This window comes from Camarhynchus parvulus, chromosome 1, assembly GCF_901933205.1.
Source record: "Camarhynchus parvulus chromosome 1, STF_HiC, whole genome shotgun sequence".
Classification (NCBI taxonomy): Eukaryota; Metazoa; Chordata; class Aves; order Passeriformes; family Thraupidae; genus Camarhynchus; species Camarhynchus parvulus.
The window spans coordinates 7,072,169-7,091,433 of NC_044571.1; the positions used below are offsets into that span (position 1 = coordinate 7,072,169).

A 19,265-nucleotide genomic window follows, 5' to 3' on the forward strand; every position below is an offset into this window, starting at 1 on the left:
GATGCAGGGAACACTCTGACCCTGACAGGCAGGAGCAGTGGTGCTGAAGCAATTTGCAACCTGCTTTTCAGTGCCCTGGAGCCCGTGCCAGCCCATCACACCTGGCAGGTGGAGTCACAGACCAAGGGAGAGGCTGCAGTGATTCAAATGCAAAAAATGGGACCCAGGGACAGAGACACAAAGCAGGAGCGAAACACACCCTCCTCACACTTGCTGAGAGAGAATTTATTATTATTGATCTTCCCCACTGAAAAACGTGTATTTGTGTGTAAATACATTTGGGTTTCTGATGTTCTACAGAACATTTTTCCCTGCAAAGATCATAACAAAGATAAAGGGTGCAAAGCAAAACTCAGAGATCATAGTGAGCTTTCAGACTTGGCAAAAGCAGTAAAATACTGAAATTCCTGCACTTTGGTGAACTTCTGTCAGCCCCAGGACAGGCACAGTAAGGGAGGCAAATGTATGTGGGTGAGGGACCACAGCAAGCCCTGGCTGACACTGCCTGGTGCTGTCTCCTCTGGAGCCCATCAGGGCACTCTGTGCTGTTCCTCCTCACCATCTTCAGAGAGGGCAGCAGCAAAGCCACTCTCCTGTTCCATCCAGACTCAGCAATTTCTGCTCTCTGGGCCAAGCAAAGCACCAGCTGGTGATCTCAGCAATTAGTTCAGCCTGAGATTCACAGTTTAAATGCTTTAAGGTTTTTTTTTTTGGTTGTTTTTTTTTTTTTAATTTCCAACAAATGTTGTGCTTTCAAGTCACCAGGAAGTGGTTGGTTACCTCTGGATTCCTGGGTATGTAATCTCAATCTTGTGAACCACTATTGTATTTGCAGGGATCCCCGTGGCAGGCAGGAATGATGCATCTAACTCCATGTTCTCAGAAAGCTAATTTATTACTTTGTAATACTATATTATATCAAAGAATACTATACTATACTAAAGAATACAGAAAGGATACTTACAGAATGCTAAAAAGCTAATAATGAAAACTCCTGACTCTTTCCAGAGCCCTGACACAGCTTGGCCCTGATTGGCCAATGAGTGAAAACAACTCACAGCAGAATGCAATGGAACAATCACCTGTGGGTAAACAATCTCCAAACACATTCCACATGAGCACAACACAGGAGAAGCAAATGAGATAAGAATTGTTTTCCTCTTCTCCGAGGCTTCTCATCTTCCCAGGAGAAAAATCCTGGGCAAAGGGATTTTTCAGAGAATGTGAATGCCACATACCACGCACTTTTTTCTCTCTTCTATGCCTATTTTGTTCTTTTTCAGACTTACACGAAGGAAGGTGGCAGGGGGGATGCTGCTCCAGCCTTCTCCAGGTGCACACCTGCATGCAAAGCATTTCTGCCATGGCAAGAGCAGAGTAAATGCTCCTGTGAACTCCCAGCAGGGAATCTTCCAAATGACACCGGCTCCTCCTTTCCCTTGAGGACAATTTCTCACTGCCAGGCTGCAGCACTGTGTTCAGCCACAGAAGAGAGGGCCAAACAGTGCATGCAAAGGGATATACTGCATCCTACAGCTTTTACTGTCATAAACTAAAGCTGTATCAAACTAGGAAATACTGATACCAAGCAGCAAGATAGTACTAATCATTTTATTCTTATTGCACAACATTTTGCTTTTCTAAAAGATCATCAAACACTGCTTCTTAAAAATAATTTATTGCTAGTCTTTTTATTCTGGTTGGGAACACAGGTGCTATCCACTTTCCTTCCTTGACAAGCTTTAACCCCAATAATTCTGCCCTTCAGCAGAGATGGGGTGCAATGCTGCCAGGCCACCCAAATCAGGGTGAGGAGAAGTTATTCCTGCCCTTCTGTCCTGCTGATACTGTAGGGGGGCAAAGGGAAAAGATAAGCCTGTGTCCTATCAGGAGTAGCAGCAAAAAGTTCCCAGTTTTTCACTGTTCAGTGAAAATCTCTTTCCAAAAGTCTTTCTGATGAGTGACTGTGCTTGTACAGAGTGATGTAACTTGCAAACAGCTCTCCTATCCTTAGCTTAAAACATCTCTGGTCAATGGCATAGCCCAGGGTGATCAATGGGAATACATGTTTTACCCCCTGAGAACTATAAAATGCCAAATGATAACTAAAAAAGTCTAAAGTTGTGTTACTTGTTGCTCTCTTCTGCATGCAAAAAACCCACAACTTCAGTAAGACTAGAGCCCAATAGCAAGAAAAGCTGGAAAAATCTAACCGTGCTAACAGACCTGGAAGAGGCTAAGACTGAATTCAGAGAGGCTGAAATAGTTCACAGACACAGTGACCCTTGTGTGGTGGGGCTGTACCTATCAGAGATGGGATCAGGGGAAAGCCAACTCTAGCAAATTCCAGGCAAGAAATTCCCATTTCCCAACAGCCTCAGACACATCAGTTCTCCAGCCTTCTCTCTGGCACAAGTATCTCCACAGCAGGGAGTAAATCCAGCCCCAGTGAGCTGGGCTGGTAAGTTATTAATTTGGTTTTAATATTGTCTCCCTGCTAGGCAGAAGAGTTCTGGCTAAAAGTTTCACAGAGGAGCTCACTGCAAACAGGGGAGGTCTTGCAATATTGCATTTTTAAACAAGTTTATAGTGTTCTGGATGTATTATTTTCAGAACTACTGTTTTCTTAACTGAAAAGCAAATAACCTACTGGCTTAGCTCCCGTGCTAACACATGGCTGCCTGACTGACCCACAGAGTTTATCTAACTCTTTTTTTTCATTTCCTGCCATGTCAAGTGGTTTCCTGCAGGCCTCAGATCTGAGTCCTGCTGCCTGCTTGGATTAGTTACCCCACACCAATCCAAAGAAAACAAGACCCTCAAGCACCATCCCTCAGTGGTTAGAAAGAAAGCAGTGAGAGATGAGCTCTGCAAGGTCCCTTCCCTGCCCAGAGCTATGCTGGGCTTGCTGCCAAAACTACAGGAATTAACCCCAAGCTGTGACACCACCCCAAGTCTCAAATTGTGCCAGAGCATCAGACAATTTTGCCAGACAAAGAGAAAGGCAAATCTGTCTCCTGCCTGCTGTGCCAGGGGCAGGGCACACATCAGGAAGCACAGGAGGAGCATCCCCTACACCCCAGAGCAGGGGCTGTGATTGCCTGGGGCTGTGGCCAGCACAGAGCAGCAGCTCCCCAAGGGGTGATCCCTCAGGTGACAATCCTTCCTTCCAGCAGGTCTAGCCCTGGGAGCAGTGCTGGGCTGGGGCTGTCTGATCCCTGTCTGAACAGCAAGTCTGGGGTGATGGGCAGAGTCTTAGACCCACCTGCTGCACCCTGAGCTCTTCGTCTAAAGGCAGGGTGAAGGAGAGACTACAGGGCTAATTTGAAGCCCTGTATAGAAATCCTCATATTTTATCAAGTATTCCCCCCTCTGAAAATCATAATTCTTTATTAGGTAATATTATATGTCCTGGGGCGTGCGCTGCTGCCAGATATTGGAGGAGTGCAGTTATAGAGAAAGTTAATACCACACCGAGGCCCAATGCCTTTTCCTTTTTAGGGTCTCCTACTAAAAAAGTTGAAAACAGAGCTTCAAGGACCTCTGTTAAAACAAAAAGCTGTCTGCCAGCTCAGGGAAGGGAGAATCCAGCACATCTGCCCTTTCTCAGTCCAAAAGCATTCTTGTGAACTATGGGACAGTAGCCACAGAGAAATTTAGCTGGAAAGAGGGCTCATAAGAAACACTTAAGTTTTTAAGTTACAGTTTTACAAGGACAGGATACAAAAAAAAAATTCCTGACTGACATTAAAGGAGTCCATGTTACCATGCTAACTGATGGGAAAGAAACAAATAATAATAATAATAATAATAATAATAATAATAATAATAATAAATAGTTACATATTTGGATTTTCAAAGAAACTGTAACTACAAAGGAAACCTGCACCAATGAAGCAACTTGGTTATTAAAGCTTGCAGTATGTGGAATTTTTCCACACAGATATGGGAAAAATTCCTGTCACAGAAGAGAAGTTCATTAAATCCCTCTGGGGATTTTCACTTTCTCTTGGCTGCTTCCGCTGCTCGGATAAATAATTTTCCCACTTTCTCCCAGCTCAATCCAAGCAGTATCCTGGAAATCTTCAGAAAAAGCCAAGCTGAACTGATTGTTAAGGTAATGAGAAGACCAAAAATCTCTTAATCCAAGGGTGCTGGAGATTACATACAGATGTCACAAACACATCTAAAGCTGTGCTTAGTCATTGCTCAAAACTTCTCCCCTCTGACAAAACCACAAAGGCTTTGCAGGCTTTGGAGAAAGCTCTTGGGAGGAGACCTTCCTGTCTGGCCCTGGCTCTACACTCCTGGACAGCCACCAGACAAACACCAGAGAGCTGAGACACAAGAGGAGAAGATTTAATCAGACCTTCCAAGGTCTGCAGGTGGCCCGTGGCGTATCAACCCAAGAAGCTGAAAACATCCACATTTCAGATTAATATTTAATTTCTGTTTGAGATGATCCTTTAATATCAAATAATCTCTTTGCTAACACTTTCTGCCATCTAGGAAATGCCACTTGGTACTGTGTGGTATTGTGTGATTTGTGCTTGTGTTGCTGGAGCATCTTTAAGGAATGTGAGGGGCGCATCTGCGGCTGGGAGAGCACAAACCCCTACCTGCACCTCAGCATCCAGCCTGGCAACAGAGTGCAGCAGGCAGGTAAAAGAGAGGCAGGAAAAACAGCCCCGGGCACTGAGCAGCCCAGCCAACAGCCAGGACTGCACAGATGGAGCTTAATAAGCTTCTTCTAGAAGTGGGATATAAGAGAGGGTTCAACAACATATCCCTAAATCAAAGGGTATGGCAACTGCACAATGTCTCAAGGAAAAAGAAAGGAGAAAAAGCTGTGGAAAATCTTAGGAAAAGAAAATTAAAGGGCTACAATTCATGGGAAGAGGTTGTGGGAGAAATGAGACCTACAGGAAGAAAAGCATCATTATTATTCATCCAGTGCTTAAATCTGGGATACCTTAAAGCCCCTTTGCTGTCACCCTGGTCCAACAATTACAGCTCCCTTGGGACCCTGATTAGCTCAGCAGGACCACGATGCCAAATCCAGAATTGATCCACAGCCTGTGATCCAGCTGAATAGCTCATAATGCTGCCTCTTGCTTAGAAATATGCTTTCACTTCAAAGAAAACATACAAAATTACATGGTCATTAGCAGGGACGTGCATAATGCAATGTGGGACAATAAAAAGCTGCAGCTTTGGTGTCAAAATGGATTAAGGGCTCAAAGTAATGTGACCCATTAGAGCCTTTTATTTAACATAAAGAAGATAAGTGCCTTTTAGGATGCTGAGATATTCATGCCTGAGCTTAAATTAGAGTAGGACAAACATTCTGCTGGTACAAACCAGCCCATCCCTCTTGCTGTAGAATTACATCAATTTTGCATGAGGGGGTGACAAGTAAGTTTTTTAGCATTATGGAGTGGCTGAGCAATTATTTAAGATGTGCCTGTTTTATGAGCATGGCATCAATCTGCCCAATAAGGAGTGCTTGCAGAACCAGATGGTGAAACTTTGCAGTGTGAACACATTGCTCTAATTCTTAGGCAAAAAATGGAAAGGTAATGGAAATGAAACCAATTAAGGATCCATCACATAGGATGGCTTGTCTGTATCAAATATGTCAACTGTGACTCATACAGGCTTCAAGTCTGGTTCTGCCAGACTCTGTTAAGTGCCAAAACTAAAGAATATTTTTTAAGAAATTAAAATAATACTTTGAGTTATTGATACAGTCACATCTCACACCTATGAATCTCAGGCCTTTCTTTGTCCTTCTCCCTGCTGCTCTCACCCCGCACTGGTTTTGGCAGCAGGTCCTGGGTAGGACCTGTGCAAAAAAATCAGTGAGGTAAAGATCTGGCACAAGGGCTGGAAATCTGCTCTGAGGACAGGTTTCATTGCTGTTCACTTTAGCCACAACAGGACTTGCTCAAGAGTGGCCACCTGGACTCCTGCTCCTCCAAATGTCACGTCTCAGAGGTGGCATTTTGGTGACTCTTGGGAAGGGCTTGTGGGGCACCATTAGCTAGAGAGGGAAGCTCAGAGTCTCAGATTGGATGATTAACTTCCAAACACTAATTTGTGAGATGAATCCCACTCTATGGGGCTGGGAAAGATCTCATGTGAATCCGGTCATGTGGGCAAAATACATTATCCTACTCCCAGGGTGGTCCCATAATACTGTTGTCCAGTATTCTCATTTAATACTATCCATCAATACTATTATTTTTTTAATTTAAATTTGGCTTTTATTTCTGAACAAGTATTTCCTGAATTTCAGGCAAAACTTCTTTGGAGGGTATGTTCAAAGACAATATGCCAAATGCATCCCAGGTTTTTTAGCTGCTGTCAGCTGCATTTTTTGAACACTTTAAAAAAGAAAATAAGAACCATTTGTCACACTCCCAGCAAATTAAAACAGAATAACAACACTTCAAACAGGTGCTATCTGGATTACTAAGGGTAAGTTTTAAATGAAACCCTTTGGATGACTTCAGTAATTTCCAAGTTTCAGTGCCACCTTTGGGTACCTCAGCATGGAAATGCAATATACTTACAATATCTTCAATATGCAATACTTACCCCTTTGTAATGGAACATGTGGCCCTCAATATACACTTTATAGTTCTCCACCCCCAGCTCTTTTGCCAGTCGCAGAATCCGGTTTTGGGTTGGTCCCACATAAGATCCACCAACATCTACGTAATTCACTTTATCATTCTGGGAACAAAAGAATACAGGAATCAGAAGGTGTGCAGGGAGCTCCTCAATATAAACATCTAGAAGCAGAAAGAATTATTCCAGACTGAATGGATTTGTTCATGGAAAAGGTTGTTGAGCATGGAAATGGGCTGCACGGGGAGGGGGTGGAGTCACCACCCCTGGAGCTGTTCAAGAAATTCACATTACTTTTCTTGTCATTGCAAAACATTTCTGCAGCTGAAACCACCTCCAGCATCAAGGCTTGTTTTGTCTCTGTAGATATTTGCTTAGACTTAGTGCTGCAGGTGCTGAGCACTGCACTGCAGTTTTCCAGGATATAATTCTCCTTTCTCTTGGCTCCAGCTTGCTGCCGTCTGGGCAGGGACCCCCAGCCATGCCTGCCATGAAAGGTGCTCCATGCGCCCCCCAGATCAGCAGCCCCCTCCCTTGGGAAGTGGGAAGAAGGCAGAAGGTTTCAGGGATGCACACTATCACAGCAGGCTGATCTCCCAAGACAGTCACTCTTGAGCACTGTTTATAGGGAGTATTTTAAGCCTGGCACTCTCAGTGTCACAGAAGGATGGTGTTTATGCTCCATGTTTCACACACAATGATTTCTGCTGGAACACCACTGTTTATCTCTGGTTCCCCAGCAATGGCACCTGACATAATTTACACCTCCCTCAGTTCCAGGGTGGGAAGCAGAGGTAATGTCTGTATTACATTATCCTGTGCCACAAGTGAATCTTCATTTCTTTCATTTTTTTTCTAATGCAAATCAAGATGAATTTCATTTTTAGAAGCAGAAGTGTTATTTCAGATAATTTTAAGACATTTTAAAACATATGTCTGAGCCATAATGATGTCTAGTACTGCTCAGGCTGCTTCTTATATAGCTCTAAGTTATCATGCCTGTTACAGTATGCAAAGGGAGATGGGAAAAACAGGGGAAATGCTCTGACACTCCTGGTCCCAGATGATGGTTTTCAACACACTATTGAAGACTAGGTAGACAATATTCATTTTTCCCTCATCCACTAAGCCAGTCACTGCACCTTAGAAGGCTGTCAGGTTGGCCAAGCAGGGATTCTTCTTGGTGAACACATGCTGACTGATGGCTTTTGGATTAGTTGCTCTGTCACCTTCTGAGGGATTGAGCTGAAGCTGTAGTTCCCTGGATCAAAATAATTGCAGTTCCCTGGGTCAAAATAGCAGGAGTGACATCTGTCCCATTGCAGACCAGCACAAGAGGGAGTGCACACCTCATGGAGCACTTACCCTGATAGTGAACGTCCTTCCTCCCACTCTGTCCCGGGCCTCAAGGACCACCACGCTGACCCCAGCCTCAGACAGCAATTTGGCAGCTGACAAACCTGGCAAAAAAAAAGAGAAAGTGCATTAAAACCAGTGGCAGCAATCAGACACATTCATGGCCAAAAACTGAACCAAAGCTTCAAGGTCAGAGATTTCAATAGATTGCTTTCAAAAATCCCTGAGAGAAGCTAGGAGCTTTGTGTGGTATCTCACCACAGAAATCATGTGGCTGCTGCTTAGTTGTATTTCATAACCACTCACAGCACTCACAGACTGAAGTTTCCTACCTGGGGTTGGCATTTTGGCCTTTTAAAAGCAGCACAACTTCAATTATTAAGGGACAGACACACATCCTACGCTCCATTTGTGCAGCCTATGGGAAGGCAGCACCCAGCTTGGGGGCCTTGCAGTGCTGCAGTGGCATCAAAAATGCTCCTCTCCCACATCAGCTCTGCTCCTCTGCTGTCCCTTGGCCTCATTCACATGCAGAAGCAAAGTCTGCTTCACTGTCAGGATTCATTTTCAGCAATGGAGTTTGACCATGACAATCAAACAGGCTGCATGTAGATACTTTATAAGTGGAATTATGGTCTCAGCAAAAATCATCTAATTATGGGACTTTGTGATGGAGCCACTAGAGACAACTGAAAATTCAATAGGACAGGAGACCTCTCTGCTCCTGACAGATGGGAGCTGAAATTGTAAAAAGCAATCATGAGTTGGTGAAATCAGATTATGCCACTGCCCTACAGGCCAATTTGGCACTGAAGCATTGTTTCTTGGGAGTTGTTTCCCCTCCTTAAGTACACGAAAGGCAGCCCTATTGATCAGCACTTCCAAGATATCCTGCAGGCAGGAGTAATAATATTACCCTCATGTTTATCACACTACCTTGAAATGTGATTAAAATCAACTTTTTGTGAGCCTTACAAAGAAGGCATGTCTGGAAAGACCAGGGGAGAGGAATTATTCTAGGAAGAGTTACATGTACTCCTTTATTCTAAGGCAATGCAGAATTGACTATAAACTCCTGTGCATAGAATATTTAATGGAAAGTGGGACACCATTCACTGGAAACCAGAAGTGAGGAAGTTCAAATGTCTTACATAGGCAGAAATTATAGATATAATTTTCATACTCATCTAAAAGTAACTTTACACCCTTGCACCATATTCTTCAGAGTGCTGCTGGAGCAGAAGTATACTTAATTCTTCAATCTATTTAATATTCTATTTTTTTTAATTGTAAGCCATTTTTCTGTGGAGTGGATATATTACAAATTGATCTAATTTATTTCAGTGATAATTTTTTCCCTCCATGAAACTCTAGAAATAATTTTTTCCTAGCTAATTCTTTAACCATTGAGTGATGGTTTCTCTTCTTCCCCACCATAAACATAAAAAACACAAATCTATGATGTTGAAAACACAAACTGCAATATTTTCTTACAAATACATAATTTTTTATATGCAGAAAAATGAGATTTCAAGAGATACAGCAGGTTTTGTCATACCATAGTGGATATCCTACATGTATAAAGTAAAAGGTTGAATTCTCTATTCTGTATAAATACCACTGGACACTGAGACATGAGTGGGTAATGCTTTTGTAAGAAAGTTTACTGTAGATATACATGCCTTGAAAAAATTGAACATGAAGCCAAAAGAAATCTGGCCTAGGTATGAAAAAAAAATTAAATGTAAATCTTTGGTGCCTAAGCCCATAATTTCATACAACAGCTCTATTTCTGCCACAGTTGTTAGGAAGAATAATGGTCACACTGGACTGAGTTGGAAGTTAAACTCACTACTGGATTACAGCTTAATTATGGGATGTATCCAAAAAAAGAAGGGCTGCTAAGGGATCAAGAATGTGCTGTAATGTGACTGAGGTCCTGTAACCTGTTTGCCTGTTAAACTGAACTTGTTCTCCAGACTTACAGGTGGTTAAGTTTCATTACTGTTAACCCAATGGTCATCTGAGAAACTGGTCCAAAAAAAAAAAAAGCAAAAGGCTTTGAAGTTTCATAAACTGGGAAACAGCAAGAAGTAAATTGAGACAGAAATGCCTTACTGGGAACTGGGAGAGGGCATGACTCACAAGTATAAACAATACAAAATATGTTTATTTAAGATTACTACTACACATTTACTTGCTCAAAGCATGGAAACTATTTTCTTTCAAAACAGAAGGCTAGGAACAACACCCACACACAGCATCTCCATGTCTGTCTCTGTCTCTGTCTGTTGGACCCACCTCCATAGCTCCATCCTGGTCAGACTCAAGTACACCAGGTCCAGGTGCTTCCACAGGTTCATCTGAAGCACCCCACAGGTCATTGAAGCCTCTGTGCTTTTTATACATGATTAACCTCTAAACTGAGTGCACATTCACCCTTCATCTTCTCCATAAGAGTTCTCAAACTCTTGAGCTTTCAAGACTTTTGTTGCTGTTCCAGTATCCTGGACAGGACTGGACACCAGAGAGTGATTGATTGATTGATTGATTGATTGATTGATTGATTGATTGATGGGGTAAGAATGAAAGAGGAAGGAATGAGACCTTCTCCCTTCCTGCTCCTTGCCTCATCCCTGCCTGCTCAGCTCCCCTCAGGCTGCATGGAGCTATCCTCCCATTTCCTCTACATCATCTCCATCCCAGAGGACAACATGAACTTCAAAGAGCAGGGAAGAAGCTGTGGATGCCCCATCCCTGGAAGTGCTCCAGGCTAGGCTGGATGGGGCTTTGAGCAATGTGGGAGGCATCCCTGCCCATGGCAAGGGATGGAATGAGATGGGCTCTAAGGTCCCTTCCAATCCAAACCATTCCTCACAGGCACATTATTCCAGGCCAAACTGGGCTCAGTGCTCAGACCAGGCAGTGACAACACTGCAGTGTCTGCTGCTGTGACTCTGTGCAGACACCCCTGTCACAGCTCAGCCTGTGGCTGTGTCACCTCCACCTCCCCTGAGTGCAGCCCTGAGATAAAGCTGCACTCAAACCATCCCAAATCACTGGACAAACTCCTTCCAGACATCCCCTAACTCCATGAATTAGAAATACACCACTTGCCTCAGCAAGGCAGAAGGAGCCTGCCAAAACCACAGCTCATTCTGCTCTGGAAATTCACTTATTGCAAAATGAGAACAAACAAGGCCAGACATCCTCCACAAGGGTTTCTATGGAAATCTCACAAGCAGCTCCCCTCCTCTGAAGATGCCAGGCAGGAAAGCTCTGTTCCTATTGATTCTGCAGTGCTATTAAAGACTCAGAATTGCTGCTGCTACAGATCATACTGTGGCTGCTTTCATGCCAGAAAATTGTCATAATGCTACCACAAGCAAAGCCCTTTGAACTGCATCAAAACACTGGATATACAGGGGGAAAAAAAAGAAGAAAAAAAGTGAAAAGAAACTAAGATGAATTGATGCCAACCTGCAGACTACAAGAAACACCCCATAACTGAAACATAAGGACACTGAACAATATTGAATTTTGTAATACAACAAAGCCCATCTCTACTTCACAGGAAAGAAAAGTTCAACTCCACAGGCAGTGAACAACACTGGGACTTAAGAGACTTGAACTTGATTCCAGAGGAGTCCTGTAATGTGGAAAATGGTTCTCTGTTTTGTAGGGAAGTGTTTATAGCTGTAGATTTATGAGAATAATTCCAAGTTGCCTCAATATTGGGGTTGATACAGAGCATATGAGCAGAGATGATTTCTACAGCACAAACAGTGAGAGTTTTTAAAAAGTTACTTTATTGGGAATATCCTTTGGTATACTAACAGTATAGAGTATGTACTAGCAGTACAGAGTTATAATTTTCAAAATCTAGGCTCTGTAAATACAGAACATTCCTCCATAAAATCCTCATTGATCCACCCTACTGTACACAACATGCGAAAGCCACATTGTGAGAAAAATTATTCACTCATTACTGTGGTGTTCTAGCAAGATATAATTCAGAAAAAGGGGGAAAATCTTCCTGTAAAACCCCTGAATTTTTCTGATCTTGAATGGGGAAATAATTTTAAGACTTTTTTTGCTCATTTTTCTAATACACATCAGTAAAATATGAGAATTGGCAATATATCATTATTAAATTTCCAATGTAATGGCATTCTAATGCTGTGATTATTTTTACTGTTTCATTGACGGAAACGCTAACTTTTTCTAAACACAATTGAATGATTAAACCTGGCAATGACCACCTTAAAATCAGCTCTCATTTTTCTAGCTAGAAATCCCTTTGGAAAGTAAAAATGAACCTGTCAATGAGAGATGCAAAACATTTCTGCCATGACCACAGGGTAAAATCTCCCTTCCTAACCTCTTAATTCTTCTCCTGCAACCTTGATTACCCTTTGATTGGAATTTTTGTGTACATCAAAGCATTTATTTAAGTTTTAAAACACAATTAAAATGTGTTCAGTTACATCAGATTGACCAGAGAAGCCACTAATGGGCAATACCACACAGAAAGCTGAGAATGAAAGAATTTTCCTTTCACTGAAGATTTTAAATTACGACTGAAAATATAAAAAGACCCCAAGCCAACAATGCTATTAATTCAGTAACAGCATCTTAAATCCCCACAAAAGAGCAAGAATGCACAGTGTGGATCACAAGTCTACATTGATTTCTAATTCAGTGCTGCCTAATACCATAACATCACTAATTTTCTGCTTGTCAGAAACCATGTTTTATCTTGCTATACTTTCTTTCATGTCCCTTCTTCTAGAATCCTTGGCACTGAAGAGAGATTGAGTTAATGTATTTTGTCCTTTTCAGGTAAATCTATTTAATCTCTTTTTCATCAGTATTTTTCCCTTCTAGGGAAAAAAAATCCACTTGATTCAGCAAAGATCTTAAGCAAAAGAGAATAAATATTTTCTACTAAAGAGTACATTGTCCAAAGGAGACCAAGCCACTTACTGGCCTCAATGGCATCACTGTCTAAATGCTTCCTACAGATGCAAGCCTTGTTCTGAAGGGCACAAAGACAGTTTCTCATGGACAATGTTAGCAGAAATGCAGTGGGCAGGAAGAGAGACTTCTATCCCAAGGATGAAATCACTCCACACACACCCACTGGGATTTTTCATGTCCAGAGCTTCTTGCAGTAAACTTTCCTTCCCCAAAGTAATGCTCTTCCCCAAAACAAAGGCAGAAAAAGTTAATGAATATAAGCCACAGGGTTGGAAATGAGGCATCTCTCCTCCAATTACACATTAAAGTGATGACAGTCTGATCCCACCTAGTAATGGAAACAACCAAGGTAATTAAACGCAAGTTATTGACAATTTTTTTAGTTAATGTTGTGCAGAATAAATTCTTGTTACATGAATGGATACTTTCAACTAAAAAAGAATGTCAAAAAGTGTTGCTGCTAATTTATGATCACTGTCATCACCACAAATACCAATAACATCAGTGCTGATATTCTCAGAAAAGACCTAATGCCTGTCCCATGTCTGGTTTTGTTATGTTAGGGTATTTTTAGGGATCTGTCCTAACTACTTGGCTATTTCTTTTGCTTGTTGAGGAAAACAGCACTCATAAGATTTCAATAGCAAACCAGCAGAACACATTATGAAGAAGGAGGCAAATGGAAATTGGTACTTCTGGTTTTTGCAATTATTGTATAAAGCATCCATTACACTTTGTATGGGATTCTGGGAGGTTTGTTCCTGCTGTAAAGTTTTGTCATAATGACAGTCAGCTTGCTAGGAATACAGTGGGAACCCAGAGCTCTGTGAAACATTGTTATTTATTTCTGCATCCCCAAAAATGGTCTTTAGGAATCTCTGCTATGAAATGACAACATTATCAGCTTCCTGGTTGGATCCAGAAAGAAGGAAGGAAGGAACCAGGTAGCTGGAACCCAGCACAGGGCAAATGCAAAGTGATAAACAGAGAATACATTTTATGAATCAAATATTACATCCCTATAGGTCAAATCCCAGGTAAATACAGAAGTAACAGCAGGGGAAAAAAATTATTGAAAATTACTCCAGATTTACAGAGGTCAGACTGATTCTATCTCACACCAACCACTGTGTGTGTTTGACAGTTTATCTGACACCACCACCCACCAGCAGCTTGGCGTGCTGTCAAAACAAACAGGGCAGTGTACAACAGAAGTTGTGCTGCCAGGATGGCAAGGAGGAAAATCTGCATTTGCTCATTATTCAGTCTCTCACTCAGAGCCCAAAGCCAAGGCGTAGGTAGCTCGAGGGGTGAGGCTGTCAGTCACACACTGTGGAGCTGGAGATGCCAACACAGAGTGCTTTCCCACAGACAGAAAAGCAAAAATGTCTTAATAATACATCATATGTTTTATTTCTATATAAAGGCTAATCACTACTATTTTTACATCCCAGCTTTTCCTACGATTTGTGGCCCTTGGAATCCTCCATAAGTGCAGCAGAAAACAGTGCTGTTTCTGCACATGGCTGGGAAATCTCAGCTTTGATTTTGTAGAACCGTGCAATCTCCTCTTTTCTAGATAAAAACAAACATCTTTCTCTGTGGAAACAAAAACTATCCATGCCAGCAAATTATAGTCTTAAGTGGAATTAAGTGGAAGATTCAATTATGACTGGTTTTCTCTTGTGTTTTATATTTGTAACACAATGTGCTGAAATTTCTTCCAAACCATGTTTGCATACAAGATTTTTTGGACTTCTCTGCTTCTGGACATACTTCTCTATATTTGCTGCCTCTCTGGTTTGCATTATGTAGACAAACATTAGTAATTCTCCATGCAATCTTCTGATAAACTTGGCTTCCACATGAGGTGAGGCTGGCACATTAATATATTCCCATGAAAAAAAGTTAACATATTTTGCTTAGTTTTTTCTTTTTTTCCAAATTTGGAACTATTTAAGCTTGAATTTTCAGGGTGTGTTTTTCAGGGTGTGGTTTTTTGTGATTCTTTTCTGCTGGAAAATCTTGGTCAAAACTGACTGTCTATTTCTAAATGTCTAGGGAAAACATATTCTTTGATTTTGAAAAATCAGACCTTTTTTTTAATTCTTATTTTGGAAGTTGCAGCAGCAACGTGAAATTTGGCAGGGAGGTAACCTTGGAGTCAACATGGCACATTTTGTTATCCATATGAAAATATGCCCCAATAAGGTCAGTTAGAAAGTTTTGAGAAATTACAGGTCACAGAAGTCGCTCTCAGATCTGACAAGCTGAATATCTGAGGTTTCTGTCAAAACTCTCTGAGCACTTAATGCTGTCCAGTTGTTAATGAGCAGTGCCTGAGGAGTGACTGAGCACCCAGACCCTCCTTACAACATTTTGTGCCATCAGCTTGCTGGGTTTCAGCAAACACACACTCAAGTAAAATCAATCATGTCAAAATCAATCCAGAACAGCACTCTTCAATTCAGCAGAAAACCCTATAAATAGAAAATGGGAGCAATATTTGAGCTATATAAATAAAAACTCCCTGTGGGTACGGGGAAAGTCTTTAACTTCAGGCACCAGTTTATTTAATATGCTTGGGTATAAAATGCTGTAATCAATATTAACTGTATTACAGGGGACATTATCTATTAAGAGTGACACAAACATGTGCCTGAGGCTTTTACTGGCCACAATCCACATTTTTAACATGCAAGCCCAAGTGGAAAGAGGAATCCATCCCATCCTCTGCAGCTCCCTCTCTGCAGGGTGCAAAGGCACTTGCTGATGCAGCCTGCACAGTTTGAGTGAGGTCCCATGGGGTACAGCAGGAAAATCCCAGAGGTGGAAGCCACCCAAGCAGAGGATTCTTCCAAAAAGAAGAAATCCAGTTTTTCTTCCCAAATCACTCTTTGCAGAAGCTCTCTCCACCCCCAGCCTGCAGCTCCCTACAGGCAGAGGGGATTCTGTGTCCCTGGAATGGCCACATTGTGGTTGGTGTGCATGCAGAGGCCAGGAGCAGGGATGAGCAGGACGTGTTCAGAAATTCACTGTTCAGGAACTGCCTCTCAGGACCAGGCTTTGCTTTGAGGAATACACAACTCCAGAGCTGCCTGTCAGGATTTGAGCTTCATTTCACAAATACTGGACATACAGTTTAAAAAGCCACAGCACCACTGCTGGGAAGTTCACACTTAATAGAACCAGCACTTTGCTTATACCTCATACAGATTTCATGTATTTGTAGTAAAGAGCTAGTTTATCCCAGAGTTTCCTACCCCTTCCTGCAAGCATCAGGCAGCGAGTATTTAAAATACAACAGAAGGAGAGGAGACAGAAACCTCACCAGATGAGTCAACTGCAAATTCAATTTCAGCAAGTCAACACTGGAATCAGAGAGATGGAGGGGAAATCCTGTCCATACTGGAGCATGATTTTCTATGTATTTCACCAGAAGCAGAACTCTAGATACAGATTACTCTTTTTTTTTTTTTTTTTTTTTAAGACCAGAAAGCAGCGCTGTCTAACCTCTTGCAGAACTAAGGTGGTGGCATATTGGTGCAGGAATGGTAGTAACAGAGAAGCTGTGAGAAAAGCAAAACAGACCAGAGGCTGATCAGAGTTTAATCCCCCAGCTATGAATGGCAGTGTAGAGTAAAAATGGATTAATTATTAAATAAGGTATTTATTGTCTATTTTTCAATGGCTGTTTTCTTTAAACGATGCCTGCTCTAATTCCTAACAGGCAGACACCAATGTCTGTGCCACTGGCATGGGGTTTCCATTGGCATGAAAAGTGTTCCCGTACCCCAGCAGTGCTGTGACATGTTTATTTGTCTTCCTCATGCCACTGACAAAGTTTTCAGGGACTGTGAGCACCGTGAAATTTTCCGTTCGGCTCCATTTCAATCCCCACACCCGGCTTTGGTCCAAGGCACAGGTGTTACAAAGTAACTCAGTGTTTTTGTACGAGTGAGGTAGACACCACATAGAAATGCTCAAAGCATTTTCTGAAACGCTGCAACAGGTTGGGGACCTGGAGGAACGAGGCACCCTGAAGGGAACAAGAGCTTGTCAGAGCTCTAAAAACCACATTAAGAGGATGTCACCATCAGCTGCACACAGAATGGGTGGTAATTCCCTAAGGACACTCTGTGCATTACAGGAACCCTAAGGATGAAGACCAAATGTCTCATTCTAGCAGGAAAATTACCAGACATCTGGTAAAACTAAAAAGCAAGGAAATCTAGATCCACAGTCTTCCTGTCTGTTTAGTGATGCTACAGATTATTTGCTTATTTACATATTCACAAATAATTATTTAACCAATTACTGTTATTTTAGTAGATGAAATAACATAACTACGAAAACAATTTGCTATTTTATGCATGAATTCACTGCAGATTACACTGAAAGAAAGCCTCTGACTCCTCCTCAATACCAGTAAAACCTAACTTTACCCACACCAATAATGGCTGTAATATCACTGAAGTCACACAGTCACAAAACTCACTTTTTCTGAATCTTTAGTGAAGTAAGGACTGCCTGAAAACTGAGACCTGGCCAAAGCTGCCAACACAAAATTAACCTGAGGGACAACATAAACACTAATCTTCTCCAACACAGCAACATTCTCACATTCTCATTGTAGGTAACATAAAAATAATTAATTAACAGGGTTTTTTAAGCATAAGGGGGGGCCATGATGCAGTTCCTGGTGTGAAAGTAGATCTGAAGAGTATTTTGGGAAGTGTTGCCTGGTGAAGTGCGAGGACTCCACGGCACTTTGGGGAATCGGGCTGCCTCTAGAGCAGCTCTTCTCACAGCAGCAGAACCTAACCTAGAGATACTCTCAAATGTTTATTCTGCAACATTTTCCCAAACAAAACATCTGCCACCGCTGCATGGGCAACCTCAATAAACCACGCCAAACCACCACCTTTGTCGGGATGCACCAATCCCAACGCGCATCCCCGTATCCCTGCCTGGTCCCCACCTGCGGGCACTGCCAGGTCACTTTTCCTCCAGCCTCCCTCCCGACCCGCACCAAGAGCGAACCAAGGCGAGGAGCAGCGCTTTGTGAGATCACGACACGGATCATTTCCCCTGTCCCTCCCCGAGCGCCCCTGAATCACCCGGGTTCCCGGCCCTGCGCTTCCATCGCGCCCCGCGCACCGCCTGGCGCCGCTCCGGGGGCGCTCCCGGCGGGATGCCCGGGCCAGGCGGGCGGGGACCGCGCCGTTCCCCCCCGGACCCACCTGAGATACCGGCCCCGATCACGACCACGTCGTATCTCTGGGCCATGGCGCTGTCCCCGCTGTCCCCGCTGTCCCCCCTGCGCTGGCTCCGGTCACGGCCGCGGCTCCGTCCCGACCCCGGGCTCCGGCAGCGCCGTCCCGCCCGCCCCGGCCACGCCCCTGGGTGTGGCCTCCCAGCCCTTCCACCAATGGGCGCGGTCCGGGGGAGGGGCATCACCTGGCCACGCCTCCCGTGGAGCTCGGTGTGCGGCCCGACGGGGCGGGGGATGCTCGGGAGCCCTGGGAGCCCCGGGAATACCGGGAATACCGGGAACACCGGGGACACCGGGAACACTGGGGACACCGGGGGCACCAGGGATACCGGGGACACCGGGAATACGGGGAACACCGGGGACACCGGAGACACCGGGAAAACCGGGAATGCCGCATCCCGGGGAGCGCATCGTGCCGGCTCCGTGCCGCTCCACGCCAGGGGGATGGAGGCAGGCGAGCGGCAGCGTGCCCGGTGTGGGATGCAGCGTGCCCCGGTGGGGGATGCAGAGTGCCCCGTGCGGGATGCAGCGTGCCTGGTGCGGGATGCGGTGCGGGATGCAGCATGCCCGGTGCAGGATGCTGAGTGCCCGGTGCGGGATGCGGGATGCCGCCTATGAACCAGCCAGCGCTCGCTTAACCCCGCACAAGTGACCCGCAGTGACTGCAGGGGAGGAGGAGGTCCATGGAGCCAGAGGTTATGGCAGCCTGCAAGTCTCACCTCTTAGCAGAATCAAGTCATATTTGATCCATGAGCTGGGGAACAAGGGGTTAACATTTCCAGGGATGTAACTTCCCAAAGACAACGCCTGAAATAATAACTGGTTGTCAAAATCCTATTTGTACTTAGCTGCCATTACTGCTCTGGAATACAGGATGGCTGTGATATTCCTTGCCATGCGTTTTACAGCTCGTACAGGTTTTATTGCCAAAGTGTAAATGTCATCTCTGTGGAGTGGAAAAAATAGAGAGCCTGTCCACCCTTCCAAATAAGCACAGGAGACCTACACAGACCACACAATT

The 19,265-nt window shown here is 43.6% G+C and overlaps 1 protein-coding gene across 2 annotated transcripts in view; it reads right to left on the reverse strand.

The window, feature by feature from the left end:
• The window catches only part of LOC115901479 (amine oxidase [flavin-containing] A-like), a 35,064-nt gene extending 16,721 nt beyond the window's left edge, over nt 1-18,343 (reverse strand). Inside the window, exons 1-3 of one of the 2 annotated variants that reach the window (XM_030944196.1) lie at nt 18,213-18,343; nt 7,999-8,093; nt 6,601-6,738 (exon numbers count right to left, since the gene is read on the reverse strand). In XM_030944196.1, the coding sequence (XP_030800056.1) occupies nt 6,601-6,738; nt 7,999-8,093; nt 18,213-18,258 (279 nt within the window). In that variant the 5' untranslated portion in view covers nt 18,259-18,343. Of the gene's footprint in view, nt 1-4,972; nt 5,048-6,600; nt 6,739-7,998; nt 8,094-18,212 lie in introns of those variants that run through there. The other variant, XM_030944204.1, reaches the window with a different exon arrangement.
• Nucleotides 18,344-19,265: the final 922 nt, after the last annotated feature.